Here is a 15,429-nt window from a genome sequence, read left to right as displayed (position 1 = left end):
TGGAGGAGCTGCAGAGATTCACAGCTCAGGCAGGACCATCATCTCTAAATCAGCTCTCCTCAAACATGGCCTCTAATAAAGACAGGATGTTGAATCCTTTTTCCACAACCCATGAAGAGCAAAGATGTGGGCATGAGCCTCCAGTCAAGACCAGGTCAAGCACAACTTCATCACCATGACACAGTAGTGGCAGCATCATGCTCTGGAGATGGTTAAAGGTACATACTTTACAGCAGATGGAAGACACCTTAGAAAAAGATTTGCCTTTGGTGGAAACAGGTTTGTTTTAGCGGGATGGCAGCCATAAATCCAATCTATATATGGAAGCACCAGTCAACATCTACACATACATATTTCATCAGGTTCAATTTGCATGTTTTCTAAGCCAAAACAAGGCTTTGTTTTTGGTCCACTCTATAAAGCCTGGAACTCAACTATATTTCTGACATTTTGAATTAAAAAAAGCTTCCTAGATGGGAAGAGAAACGTCTTCAAACTTGGAAACAAAGTCCAGTGGATTGATTTTTTACTTTTTTGGAATATTTGGGAAGATTTTAGAGTTGGAAGTTTAAAGATGATCTCCTTACTATCTTCCTAAACTTGAGCTTTTTTGCAAAGACAACAGACGACCAAACTTTAGGGTTCAAATGTCATATATGCTCCTTTTTAAAGAATTTCAAAGTCACCTTTAGGCAAATATCTGATGAAGTAAGTTAAACACTTCATAGGTTTTAGTTTGTTTCTTATGAAATATAGTTGCTTTCCCTGTCTGGATGCTGCCAATTTCCTGAGCTATCACACCACCTCTGAAGGCTGTAACAAGTCCAGACCTCTAATGGCCAATAAATAGGTTTTAGCAATTAGAGGTTAGCTTTTACAGCTAAATGTTGTTACCCTGCACGGATTAGCTGCTAAAAGAGCCACTTGGTTTCAACTTAGTGCTGAAATCATGGCGCTCTGCCTCACAGCAATGCTCCATAAAGGTTTGTTTACGGTGCGGGAACAGCACAGCTAGGGGGGCAACTTCCTGGAGGACATCTTTCTCTGTACATTTTTCTGCCGTGAATTCTTTTAACTTTTCAGGAGGGGGCCTCATGAGGATAACTTAGAGATGTATAGATCAAACGAAATATAGCCTGTGTATAATTATGATGAGGTAGAAGCATTGGGGCATAGAAGGTCAGAAATGTAGATTCTAGGCCCTGATATTTATAGTTTTCCTTCCTCTTAACAGTCATTCTAGTTTGTCTTGTTTGATCACATTAAGTCAAAAACCTTTCCCTGTTCTGTGTATTCTTGTCTCTTAGCTTGTGATAAATGGACAGTCCTTCCTAGACCAGGGCTGCACAGGGACGTCAACCGCTTTGGCCACTCTGCTGTCGTCAGCAATGGGTGAGTCTCTCTCTGACCTTCATATAACTTTTACTTTTCAACTTTAAAATTTGCTCAATGTTCTTTGTGAGGTCCTCAAACTTTCCCAGGTACCTTCTGAGATTAGTTGGGTTTCACTGTTGGTGGATTGATCCCAGGCAGTAAATGTTATATCTGGCAGCAGGAGATGCTGCTCCAGCGTCTCACTAACTTTCTCTGCATTCATTAAGGCTTTGGTGGGCTTACTGTTCACTACTGACTCATTTTTAGCCCTGCTGCAGCTTCTCTTGTCATTCCCATGGAAAAGACAGATTCTGATCATATATTTTGGCTTAGCATTCATATTGCAACATCAGTCTTTTTGTGATTAAAATCGACCTCCTTAGTGTGGGTTTAAAAGCAAAGTCTCTATAAATGTCAGCTCTTCCTATAAAAGCTGCTTCAATGAATCCATCAGAATGTGGACAGCTGTTTCTTCCTGTCGTTTGAAATGATGCCCTGATCCTTTAACACCTCACACCCTCTGAAAAGTCGGCAATGGCTACAGAAATGTCAGCTTTTAACTCCAGAACGCTGCTGGCTTCAAACCACAATGTTTATTTTGATTTTAAAGGTCTTTTTGCTTCCTTTTAAAGTTTGAAGTATTATCTGTGTGGACATTTTTCCTGTTTAAGACTGCTCCTGTTTCTTCATCCTTGTATTATGTGGTTTGTTCAGCTCCATGTACGTCTTTGGAGGCTTTTCGGGTCTGCTTCTGAACGACGTGCTGTCCTACACCCCGCCGTCCTGCCGGGCCTACTCATCCCCGTCTGCTTGTTTAGCAGCCGGGCCTGGAGTTCGCTGCCTCTGGGTGGAAAGCAGATGCCTCCCCTGGGAATCCAAACAGCATGATCCCATCGTTCCGGCCCCTTTTTGCCCGGCACCACCCGGTAGGCCCCGCCGACATTTAAAAAAGCTTACTGCTTCTGTTCCCCAGAAGCACGTTTTCCCAAAAATGGAAGACCCTGCAATCCAAGATGAGCTTCGCTCCCAGAAGACTAATTGTTTCATGATGACTGTAATTATGTTGAAAGCTTTTGATTTTCAACTTTGTTTGCAGAATGTAATTAAGCAAACAGCAGGTCAACAATGTTCCAATTAGCTCCTTTTCAACCAGTTAGGATAAAGCGGAACCAGATGGAGCTGCAGCAGCTGCTCTTTCTGGACTAATCCCTCCACCTCACTGCAGGTTTTGATATTAAAAAAAAAAAAACATTGAGAAAGGCAATCTTACAATTTATTTGGAAACATGAAAAAGTCAAAGTCTGCAGTAAAACCTGTAGCAATAAATTCTTTGGTCACTAGAGATTGACTGATGCAGGTTTTTAAGGCAGAGACCGATTATTTTGACGAGAGTGTAACAGATCCATAAGTGTAGGAGGGACCTGGGGTTTCTTTTTATATCTGCATTTACATGAAAAAGACTAAATAAAAACAACAAATGTAATTTCAATCAAAAGGAAATATTACATTGGCCGTACCATAGAGGGGGGTCTCTATTGGTCACCATGGTGACAGAGTTTGTTTCGTCCACATGAAGCAGGAGTGGGAGTTTGTGTGTGATGGTGCAAGGTGTCAGGCAAAGGTGGAGCAACAATATTTAACCTACACAAACTTTTCTCATTGTCCTGCAAAAAATAGTTTGAACAATGATTTCAACTCCTGTTGCTTGGTCCTATAGCCTTTTTATTTCTTTAATGCTTTAAATTGGAAGATAAAAAAAATTGCTACCAAGATAATTTACCATCACGTGAAAGGAATGAATCAAAATGAGTTTGAATTGTTTCTGTTTTATAAACTTTAAACTAGGGCTGGGTAATTAATTGCTTTTGCAATATAATCACAATTTAGAAAAATGCTATTTTTAATTGCAGAGGCATTCCATTTTTGGTCCCAATACATTTAACAAGATTAACACACTAAATTTCTCCCTGGAGCCCTTTAGGTGGTAGTAAATGATTAAAATGGGTATGCTGTCGCACAAAAGGAAACAAAGAGGTGAAGCTATCACCTAAATCTATGCATTGTAAGAACTAAGATCTTTTTCATGCAAATGTTACAGTAAAGTCCTGCAACACTGGATTCTGGACAAGCAGAATTTCAAGGTGATAAAAACCTGAAACCCTGAAGGAAATCATCAACATGCTTCGATTAGTGCAAAGAAAATCGCAATTAAATCACAATATTGGATGAAAGTAATCGTAATTTTGATTTTAGGCAAAATCGTTCAATCCTACTTTGAACTAGATCTATCAAAATGAAAAGACGCCATTACCATGGGCCAGTGCGTTTGGGATGTTTCAGTCTCTACATCATCACTGAAAAACTTTTAAAACGATCCTGGCTGCCTCTTAGTTTTGTTCTGCTATTTTATTTTAAAGGCAAATGGGTTTAAAGTCCAGGATAAAGACTACTACAAAATAAAGGGGATTTTTCTAGAATAGTCCTCTCACTGTAAATCTATGTCTTTTGCTGTTGCAGGTGTGTTGTTCTGCTTTTTATCAACTTTCAGCTGTAAAGGAAATTGTAATCAATAGTTTTAGGGACCAAAAAGTAACAAACTAACCTGCTGTTTTAGATAAAAAAGACTGTAGTCTGTTAAAATGGTGAGGATGTGTTGCTCTGTCTGCAGAAAGCACAGATGAACAGTGCATCCGCTTCTCCGACTGCGCCAGCTGCACGGCCAACAGCCGGGGCTGTCAGTGGTGCGAGGACAGGAAGTGCATCTCTGCCTTCAGTAACTGCACCGTGGTAGGTACACTCCACACACCAACATCGGTGCAAACCTTCCTGTCTTATAGAAAATCCTGCTGTACCTTTTAAAAGTAGCGATGGAAGGAATACAAACAAGAAATTAAAAAATACTTTAAACACAGATTAAATATTCTGATTCTTAAGTTGCTTTATTCGTATTTCTTTTTGCTGTTTTTTCTGATTTGAATCTGAACAATACTGTGTGTCTTTCTGCTTGTCTCTCTCTGTTTGTTTGGCTCCATCTGAATATGAATCCATGAATGAATGTGATTCTGTGTGTAGCTGACTCTGGAGCTGGCCCAGCAGCATGGCGGCGCTCTGTCTCTGTCTCCTCCTCCATCCATGTTGTCTGAACATCAGCTCAGCTTGTGGAAACACGGAGCGCGAAGGAGGGGACATGTGTGTACTATTAAGGATATTTAACTAGTCCTGTCAGGCTTTTTAAAATGGGTGGAGGTAACAGGGCGTTCAGCTTGGGGCCCCAAGCAGCTGCTGTAATATTGTACAGTAGTAGCCATTCAACATGTCCCCTCTTTCCCTGATGGGCCCTTGGCTGGTCCTTGGCTTGGCCCTCTCCTGGTCAGAACTTGTAAATCAATGAAAGGGTGGAGTCAGAGTAAAAAAAAAATATGCCAGAGGGGGGTCACTCCAATGGCTTGAAGTTGGAGGGGATTATGCTGGGATTTGGAAGGAATTGGGCTGTGATTGGGCTGTGGTTTGACTGGGAACGGCCATTTTGAATGGCTGCTACTGTAGCTCTGTTTGTAGCAGCCTGCAGAATTTTAGTTAGTTTCATCCAACTGAGGTATTTATATTTTTTTATTTTATTTCCAGCATTAATAGATCAAATGTATGCTATATGGTAATAAATGGTTATTAGGAAAATGATTTAATATTTCTCCTTTTTAAAAGAATATGGCAGCTTGAATTAGGATTGCAAACCAGCATCTGAAAGAAACACGTAACCCTTCAGAAATATAAGAACAAGCACCACAAGCACCACTGGGGAAATCAAACATTTCTGCACAAATATCTCCTAAATCTCCTAAAGGTCCTAAATTTATCATTTAAGTTTTATTGAACCTGAATAAGTTGTTCCCTTCTTGTTGATTCTGCACAGTTTCTATCTTAGTTAAATAACCTGCTGCTGTCATTTTGCACATTTCTGTTATTGCTGCTATTTTCAAATATCCATGACTGTAAAAATGTCCATAGCTGTATATTGATTATTTAATCTACAGTTTTATGTTGTTATTATTTTATTGTTTATATTTTAACTCTTCACTAGTATGTTGTTCTTATCCATTTTTCTAAGGTGTGACTATTTTATTCAATAATCTGTTTGCTGCTGCAAACACCACAATTTCCCATTGTGGGACAATAAAGGGATTTTTTTATTCTATTCTATTCTATTCTATTCTATTCTATTCTATTCTATTCTATTCTATTCTATTCTATTCTATTCTATTCCATTGACTTTGGTCATAAACACTTTAGTCCAACCAAAGCCAACGCAGGCCTTAGCGGGGCCTTTTGTATTAAGCTATTTACAGATGAAAGTGTTTAGACTAGATAAAGCAGAGCTGTGCAGCATTATTACATCCTAAAGCCTGATAGATCATTTCCTTCATTTGCTTCTGTTAACGTTTCTCTGCGAACTGCTGCTCCGTTCTAACAAAACAAAAACAGTTCAGATTATATCGAAATAGATTTAGATCCCGGTAAAGACCGTCAGATACTTATTTTAACGTTGAGTGAATACAGTCATCACTTTGACACCTTCAATATTAAACAAAAATAATTAGCTTTTTGTTTCTGGAGCTTTTTATTTCTTACTCTGTGAACTGAGACAGTGGCAACTTCTAGAACGAATCCTTCAATAAAACCTTCATCTCAGTATAAAATGCTCTTATTGATTTTATTTTTCACTCTGCATGCTCTGTTTGACTTCTCATTCACTACGCCGATCACTCTTTATTTATTTTTCAGTCTTTGTGGCACATTGTATTGATTTCTCCAGGTTTATTGCATTTGCTTGAAATTGAGAAAAAAACAACAGCTTTAGAGCAAACTAATATTGTTTCCTCATATCGTCTCTGTGTGTGTTTGTGTGAAGTCGGTGAGAGAATCATCCAGATGCAAACGCAGGGAGGAGCAGGAGTGTTTCCGACTGGCCAACTGCAGGAGCTGCTCCCAGAACAGCAACTGTCTGTGGGAGGCGCAGCAGCAGGAGTGCCAGGCGCTGCCCGGTGAGCAGACACACTCCTTTCAACGCTTTTCATCCACAGCTGATGGGCAGCTGATGCTAAAGGAAGCTTACTGTAAATTCAGACTTTCATTCACTAAAGCTGATCAATTAAATGTTGCGCACAGTAAATTCCTCTGATCATCATTGAGTATGAAACATTTTTTCATCCTTTACAAAATATATCAGTTTTTGCTTCTTGGCACCATTTTATGGTTCATGTTATATAAACAGAACCCGTCAGACTGCATGAAGCAGGCTAAAAGTTCTCCATCCAAACAAAGTCAATAGTGCAATAACCCAACTACAGCATAGTCTCCCTTAGCTCTCTATTGTGCAGATATTTTATATCTAAGGGAAACATATTCCACCACATTACAAATTTTTTCTTTTCTTTTTTTAGCTTTTTTTTCCTATTTACTCTCTTTTATCTTCAACGATATCTTGCTTTGTCTCGTCGTACTCTATATAAGCTACTGGAACCAGAATTTCCCTGAAGGACTAATCCTGGCGGATTAATAAAGCTGAGTCTAAGTCTCTAAGTCTAAGTGAGACACAGAAGAGAAACAGTCTGTAACTGTGATAAGCATTGCCAAGCAGTTTCTCAGGCTTTGGCTCTGGATCACTGCAGTGAGTAACTGTATCAACAAGCGAGTGGAGCTCTCCACCAACAATGGTCCTCTGAACATCTACAAACATTTAGGGACTTTAAATATCACCCAGATTTGAAAAGACCTCCCTGGGATTTAACAGAATTTTTACCAAAGTGATTTATTTTTCCAGGGACACAACTTTTAGAGAGCCCTGGGATTGAGGGGTGGGGTTATGTACTGAGCAGGGATGATTGGTTGATCCTTTCTACGCTTCCCTGACATATTTACAGTCCTGCATGTTGTCGTTTTCTGCTTTTTTTAAGATTTATATTGAAACACACTTTTTGTTATTATGAATCAAGCAAAGGTAAAATATGCCAGCTAAGTGTTCAAAATCATGTTTATTAAAAGAGAAGGTGTGATTTTCCATCAGGCTTTCCTCGTTAGGCTCTTATTCCACTAACTGGACTGGAGATGCAGTGCCAGTTCATATCCAGTTAGTCTGATTTAATGACATTTTGCGAGCTCCTTGGAGCAATAGAATCAGAAATCTAAAAAATTTTAGGGAATTCAAAAAAACTCCAAGTTGAAATTCAGGGACATTTAGTTAAAAAAAAATTCTCAATTAGGAAAAGAATAATTTTGTGGGAAGTTTATCTCACTGTCAATTACCATACAAACATATCACTGATATTTTAACTGGGAGAATAAATGGATCCTCTCTGAACATGATGCCCACAATGGAAACAGGTTTTAAAGTCCAGGATAAAGCTCTCTGGGATTTGAAGAGAGAACATTTTTAAATCGAAGCTTTCTAAATGCAGCTTTTGTTAAATGGATCTGTTGCCATTTAAGAAATCTTTAGCCATAGTCAGGGCCAGTTATTTCCACCGGTAAACACATGTGCGTTTCTTGTGTTTCATAATATTAGATTGTGTAGAAAGCAGTTAGTCTTTCTTGCACCATGGAGTCTGGGACAGACTCTATGCACTCGTGACTTGTTGCCTCTGGAATCTGCATTTGTAAACAGAACCTAACAGCATCATTTAGTATGAAACCTCTGGATGGGTCATTGACTTCACAAACCAAATGAAACTGTCTTTGTGTGTGGATTCATTAGTGCGACGCTCTGCTCTCTCCTGTAATTCCACCTGGAGATGCATTTACTTGTAAAAGTGGTGGAGTTTGGGGGGGCGTTGGGAGGTAGCTCCACCATCTTGGCAGCTCTGGCCTTTTCTGTAGAGACACTGTTGTGAAAAATGATTCTAAATGATCCCATGTTTTCAGCTCTGCTTTTATTTTTGGACTGCTGTTTTTTTCCCTCCTCTCATCCATCTTTCCCCCTCCGGTTTCGGTCAGTTTTTTTTACTATTTGCTTAGAAAACAGAGAAAAAAGGGAAGCTATTTTCCTCCCTGTTGCTTAAAAGGTTGGTGATGGAAATGATTATGACGTTTTCCTCCTTTTATCTTATTATACAGTGTCTTTGCTTTTTATACTGTTTTCCAACATGCCTCATTGACCTTTATGAGACCATGGACATCATATGCGTGTTTTATCAGGGCGTAAATATGCTACTGGAGCACAAATGAAAGACGAAACTGACAAGAATCTCCAGGCGAGAACTTGCAAAGAATCCCTGCTCAGAACAGCCAGTCCTGAGGAGCTGCAGAGTCTCAACACTGAGGTCTCGCTATTCGATCATCGGCTCATTTGCAACCAGAAATACATTCCAAGCACAATAAAAGATGAAAATAGAATACATTTCTGCCCTGAAATAATTAAAGTTATTAAATTCTCCCTGTGTCACGTGAGTTCACTCTGGGTACTCCGGCTTCCTCCCACAGTCTAAAAACATGACTGTTTGCTTAATTGGTGTCTCTTAATTGTCCATAGGTAGGAGTGTGTGTTGCCCTGCCAACTGGCGACCTGTCCAGGGTGGAATTCACTATTTTACAATAGACTGCTGGAGAGAGGCACCAGCCCCACCGTGACCCTGACAGATAAGCGGGAGAAGATGGATGGAACTTTTTTACATTCTTTATATTAAAATGTTTATCTGATGTCATCTTTGGACATTCTCAGTCTGCTGAAACATGACCAGACTGTTTTTTTTGTAGTTGTGTCGTTCTTTAGATCATACACTGTTCTATGAAGGTAGAATGAAATACAAACATAAAACTAAACTTCAATTATTTACAAATACAAAGCTGGAAAATGAGCTGGCAGAAATGGGACAGGGATGGTGTTCCCAGGACATGTCCGATACAGAGAAGTCATTTAAAAAAAAGTAGGTAAACACATTTATTTTCTCAGCAAAGTCATTATTAACCTTTTCCTAATGCAGTTCAGTGTGTTTTTTATTATTACAGAGAGAAATAATTAATTTTGATCCTAATTTTAAAAAGTGCAGCGTAAACACGATATCCGGATGGTACAGATCATGTTAGTGGTTTGGACGGGGGTAGTGACATAGGTTGTAGTCACCTTTTGATGATCTCTGCAGGTCTCCACAGATGGCGCACCAGCCTGAGAAATTATTTATACTCTAGTCTTGGGCTAGTACAGTTTCCTTTAGAAATAAAAGGGGCCCTTTACCCAACATCCTCAGTAGCAGTGGGAGAAAAATAAGATGCTTTACACACACCAAAAACTGCCGTTTCCTGTTGAAAACATTATTTCTTATGAACTTGGACTCAGAGTAAAACCATCAGGAGGAAACCACCTTTTGGCCTCTTTGTAAATTATATAAAAATCTCAAACTTGAGATTGTAATTAATGAGTACTTTCTGTTTGTAGTGTTTCTCTATCTGTTAGTCTGCTACCTTTTGAACGCAGCAGTTTGGGAAGGTTACAGGCCACTGTTGGCTCCATTCAATGCTTGGAGTATAACCTCTCTCACCATCAGGTGAACACACAGCCCTAAAGCAACCATCTAGACTCTGTTTCTTTTTTTTGTTAACTCGTCCAGTGACGCCGTAGCATTGTGCGAAACGAAGGCTATGAATCCTGAGCATGCAGACTCACATGTGGGAGCCTTAATCAGGATCTGAAGCATTTGAATGTTTTATGGCTAAAGTAATAATGATCACAGCTTGTTGTTTCTCTGTGTGCAGGCCAGATGTGTGGGGACGGCTGGTACCATGTCGGGGAGGCCTGTTTGCGGATCAACACCAGCAGGGAGAGCTACGACAACGCTCAGCACTACTGCAAAAACCTGGGAGGAAATATAGCCTCTCTGCTCACAGACAATCAAGTCAGCTTTGTTCTGGAGGAGCTGCAAAAATATCAGCTGGAAAACCAGGTGGGCGGTCTGCCTAACATCACACAGTGCTGATTTTTACATTTGGAAGCTCATCGTTTCCTGATAATCTGAGGAAACTTTCAGCTTTATTCTAATCTGGCCAGTATTTTGGGCAAAGTTTCCCAACACATAAAAGCTATTTAATTTTTTTCAGTAATATTCCTGTCACTCAAAGCCTTTTCTTCTGATTTTTTACCTTTTCTAAAATTAATTTGGTCAGAAATACATATTATAACATTTAGAAGTAGGTTTATAAAAGTAAATGTTTCACAATATCAAATATAACAGTAATAGTCAGGCTTGAGTGGCATAAAAGGTTATTCTACCAGGTTAATGTTTACTGAGGGAATTAGAGAAACAATGACTCATTAATTTAATTCATTGCTGAAACGAAGTACTTGATCAATGTGAACAGGTACCTAAGAGTTCGATGTGAAATAAAGTATATACCCACTGTTTAATTCATTATTAACAGCTATACAGCCTGTTACCTTAACATCATACATTTGTAATGTTTTATAATTAGATGCCAAGGAGTGCTTTGTCCAAAACACTTATTTAAAATGATCATGTAGCAAAAAAGATAAATAATAAGCCAGTGTGGGTGGATTGCTTTGCTCTCTCAGTGTTAATGGCTTCACAAAACGAATGATAAATCATGTTAAAATGCTCAAATTTCTCCCAATTCCTCTGGCTCCCCAGTTCTCAGGAAAAGGGTGGGGGTGGGGGGTGGCAGTATTGTTTTTCATCCTCATATTTCTTTGTTCTTTAACTTCACTGACTCCAGATGTTTGAATGAAAACAGCTGGCAGTTCAATCCACGGTGTTTTAACAGGCGCTGCTCTCCTAATGTTTATGGTAGAGGTGTAAATCTAGAGGGTTGGGGACACGTTTTCCTCTGATTTGGATCATTCCTGTTCTGACGGCTGAAGTTAATATTTCTTAGATTCTGGAAGTTTGACCCTTTTCTGAACAGGGTGCATTTTATGTTATAAGCAGAGATAGATTTCCTAGTCATTACTGGCCATTATCAACAAATCATCCTCGTTCTGTCAGCCATAAAGTGTACATTGGACCTGTTTTCTATCAGTTGCTGTAAATTTGATTGTGTAATATATTCTGCATTTGCCTGGATTTATAATCAGTGTTTATAAGAGACAATGTTAGGACCCACCCTACCAGGCAAACATTGAACACATCTGAAGGTTCTCAGCAGAATCTTAGGGATGGGTTCTGGGCTTCAGAGTGTTTGCCCCTGGTCAGACCTGAGGGACTCAGAGGGCATCATTACAAGCATGCACAAACCTCTACATTCAGTATTTGGTTTATTATTAGCTACATTATATAGGGACATTTGTTCCATTATTGTTGCATTAATGTAATCCCAAAATTAAACCTTGAAGAACATCTTAATCAAAAAATGGTTTTCAGAGTAACTTTGCTGTTTTCTCTGATTTTATTTCAAATCACTGTTTTTTATATTTTTTTTGTATTTTAAAATTGCATTTTTATTTTCTTCAATTTTTTGTTTTATAAAACCTGTATTTGTAACAGAGTTTATATTTAAACTTCTATTTTTCATAGTGAGTTTTATGAAGTCCAAAATAAACACTCACTCTTGATATACACATTGACCAGTACAATGTTCTTGCTAACCTTGATGCAGACCAATAGAAATTAATTCCAGTGGAAACTCCGCCCCCCAAAATAAAGAGAATGTAATGAGTACAGTAGCAGCCATTCAAAATGGCCCTTCCCAGTCAAAAGCCAACCGGATGGCAGCCCACTTCCCTTCAACTCCCAGCAAAACCCCCTCCGACTTCCCCCTCATGCAATTTGTTTACTCTGACTCCATCCTGTCACTGAATTACAGGGTCTGACCAGGAGATGGCGCTTCTCTTTAGATATTAATGTCCACAAATCATGATGGAAAGAATATTTTAGTACAAAGATTGATGTTTAAAAAGGAATTGTAGGGGACCAGCCAAGGACCAACCAAGGGCCCATCAAGGAAAGAGGGGACATTTTGAATGGCTACTACTGTGATCGGATTGTATTGTATGCAAATATCATTTAAATAAACATGTTCTTAGTTTGCAACCAGAATTCGCTACCTATTTTCTTCACATGCACAAACCTTCATGACTGGATTGAAATGTACTCCGATGAAAAAGAGCAGAAATCTGTCAGATTTAATTGTTTTTATAGACAACTAATCGAAATAAAACAGTAGTAATAGTAATAAAAGTGTGTCATACCAACAGGCCAGCTGGGTTATTCTAATAGCATCTAGCAAATCAAGGTGGAAGTTTGTCCCAATGACACAAGGTGCACATGCACTCTCAGGTCAGCTTTGCTTTGTGTTGGATTACAGTGTCATTGTGATCCTGCTTAATCCAATCTGAATATTGCAACTGGTAGCTTCCTGTGACACATTTCCAGTCTTTACTTCTGCCCATATAAATGTAGCTGCTCTGGGATCAGCATGTAAAGCGTGTAGAGGTGACTGTTAGCAACAATAGCGGCTAATCTCTTGCTTCTTTGGCGTATGTAGGTCAAGAGAATTAGAAGGAGGACTTTCTTAAAAGAACCCATGTGCAGTTAGAAGCTTGAAAAAAACCTAATCGCTCAGTGTGTGATGCATTGTTCTTTTAAGCTCCATTGCTGCGATGCGGCTGCTATGTGTGAGGTCCTTTAATTCCTCAGACTGCAATAAAAACCTTAAGGACGCAAACAACTAATGCAGGTCAACAACAAAACAAGCAAAAACTCAACAGAGATTCTATGTTTTTAGAAAAAAACAAAAAAAAAAAGAAAGAAAGATTTCTTTAATTTTGTGCTTTATTTCTTCAGACTGTTCTCACCTGTAAATTCACAGCTGGCTTTAAATATATGGGAAGACTGCAAAAAATGAACTGCTGTGCAGTTATGAATATAAAATCATAACATTATGGCAATAAATTGATCATATCAGGTCTAAAAGATAAAAGTTGCATCGTTAATAGAAAAAAGACATAACTTTATGAGAATAAAGTTGTAATGTTACTAGAACTATATGATTATGAGATTTTAAAGGCAGCTTATCCTAATATGTTTTCCTTCTGATAACGTTGCTCTTCTCAGGCTGCTGTGTGGATGAACTTGGTTGATAACTTTATCAAAGCTTTCATCTGATTAGAAACCATTTTCTTGTCTTATGATATTAAGTTTCAACTTCCACATTATTACTGCTTTATACTTGTAAGTATAATGACTTTCTTTTCCTAGTATTAAAACTTGATTGTTGTTATATTACAACGTAATTCTGCTTATAAATAATAATAATAATGATACAAGGCTCTGCATTTAATTGCAGAACATCTTCTGCCCTAATGTTGCAGGAAAGCTGTAGAAAATTTTTCCTTCCCTAATTGACCTCTACTAACATTAGAGGTAGAGACACTTCCAATGATTACATAAATATGGCAGATTATTGGAAGCAGATTGCTGTTTTAACTCATTGTGTCATGATCTTTTTTGTATCCGACATAAACAATCACTGATGGTGGTCAGAGGCGTCAGTGAACCCCAGGGCAACTGTGGCTACAGAGTAGTTTGCCACCATGGTCAGTGTGTTATTTTGAGCGTGAATGGGTGTGAAGTGCTTCGGTCAAGTCTTCTGACATGAATAAGTCCTACATAAATACAGGCTTTTTATCCTTTATGTGTATCTAAATTTACCACCTTCTTTTTAGGTCCAACTGGGTTTAGCCGTCCTGGACGTGACAGGGTTGCAGGATGGCCCTTATCTCATGGGAAGCAGACCTTGATTTTCTTACAGTGCATATGATGTTTTTTTCCTGCTTGATTACTACAAAACGGCCACTCTTAAACTGAGGTCCAAGGATAAAGGCTATAATCTCCTATTTCTTGCTCTTCTTGTTTATTAAATCTCAATTTATTTGCATATAACTGCCACTATAACTGCCACTTTCATCTCTGTATTAGTTTTAATGTTTTCTAAATGTTATCTTGAGCACTACATGGATTTTTTTAAATTCACTCCATATTTTCCTGTCAGAATGACTGATGTCACTGTTTCACTGCTGTTCTAAAGCAAATAATTAGAGGACAATAAATACAGACGTTTTAAATTGTGTGCATCTAAATCATCTATGGAATATAGATCTCTAGACAATGGGACAAAAAAGGAGTTGGTAGTTTATGTTGTATGTGATGTAAACTTGAAATGTTGCCACTTGGATTCAGAAACAGCCGAGGAAATGCTGAGAAGAACATTCCTTATGTACAATCATCCGATCTGTTGTTGCACATTTAAACGTTTTCTCACATGAATCAGGAGCTGATCCTTTGGCAAAACACTGAATCAGTATCTGTCTACATGCTTTAATAGCTTAAACCAAACCGACAAAACCCGTGGATGGATTATAGATATCTGGGTTTTGCTCTACATCCTCAGAGGTTATCTCCATGGGTGGGCTTGAGGAAGATCAACGTGTCCTACTGGGGCTGGGAGGATACATCACCGTTTACCAACACTACTCTGCGTTGGTTACCCGGGGAGCCCAGTGACTCGGGATTCTGTGCCTACTTGGAGAGGGTGGAGACGGCCGGACTGAAAGCCAACCCCTGCACCGCCACCACAGATGGCCTGATCTGTGAAAAATCCGCCGGTGAGCGCCACGTGTCTCTAGAAGCTGTTTACCATTTCAATTTTCACTCTATTCTAACTTATAGAACTGTCGGTATGTCCTGTTGCTCAGGGAGTCCTCAGAGTCAAAATGCTCGTCCTTGTAAGACGCCCTGCGCTCTGCGGACCACCTGTGCCAACTGCACCAGCCAAGCCATGGAGTGCATGTGGTGTGGAAGCACCCAGCGCTGCGTGGACTCCTCAGCCTACGTCATCTCTTTCCCCTACGGTCAATGTATGGAGTGGCAGACTCAAGAATGCTCTGGTGAGGTTTTGGTTTTAATTCCTTAAAATTAGCTTTGTCAACTTTTAGCAGTATGTAGTAAAATTAGTCCAAATGGTTTCTGGATGTCAATTGATATTCTTTCATTAGCTGCACACAAAACACAAAGAGCGAATAGATATTCAAAAAGTGTTCATATCAAATATCTAGCA

The 15,429-nt window shown here is 39.0% G+C and overlaps 1 protein-coding gene across 2 annotated transcripts in view; it reads left to right on the top strand.

Moving 5' to 3' along the window:
* Positions 1–15,429, top strand: part of LOC107090624 (attractin-like protein 1) — a 400,529-nt gene that overhangs the window by 102,397 nt on the left and 282,703 nt on the right. Inside the window, exons 11-18 of one of the 2 annotated variants that reach the window (XM_015384119.1) lie at positions 1,308–1,392; positions 2,089–2,300; positions 4,043–4,161; positions 4,447–4,563; positions 6,281–6,413; positions 10,117–10,304; positions 14,764–14,977; positions 15,068–15,259. In XM_015384119.1, coding sequence (XP_015239605.1) covers positions 1,308–1,392; positions 2,089–2,300; positions 4,043–4,161; positions 4,447–4,563; positions 6,281–6,413; positions 10,117–10,304; positions 14,764–14,977; positions 15,068–15,259 — 1,260 coding nt within the window. The remainder of the gene's footprint in view (positions 1–1,307; positions 1,393–2,088; positions 2,301–4,042; positions 4,162–4,446; positions 4,564–6,280; positions 6,414–10,116; positions 10,305–14,763; positions 14,978–15,067; positions 15,260–15,429) is intronic. The other variant, XM_015384120.1, reaches the window with a different exon arrangement.

Source organism: Cyprinodon variegatus, unplaced genomic scaffold (genome assembly GCF_000732505.1).
Source record: "Cyprinodon variegatus isolate N-32 unplaced genomic scaffold, C_variegatus-1.0 Scaffold304, whole genome shotgun sequence".
NCBI lineage: Eukaryota > Metazoa > Chordata > Actinopteri > Cyprinodontiformes > Cyprinodontidae > Cyprinodon > Cyprinodon variegatus.
The sequence above is the reverse complement of the archived record's forward strand: the minus strand, read 5'-3'. Positions and strand labels throughout refer to the sequence as shown.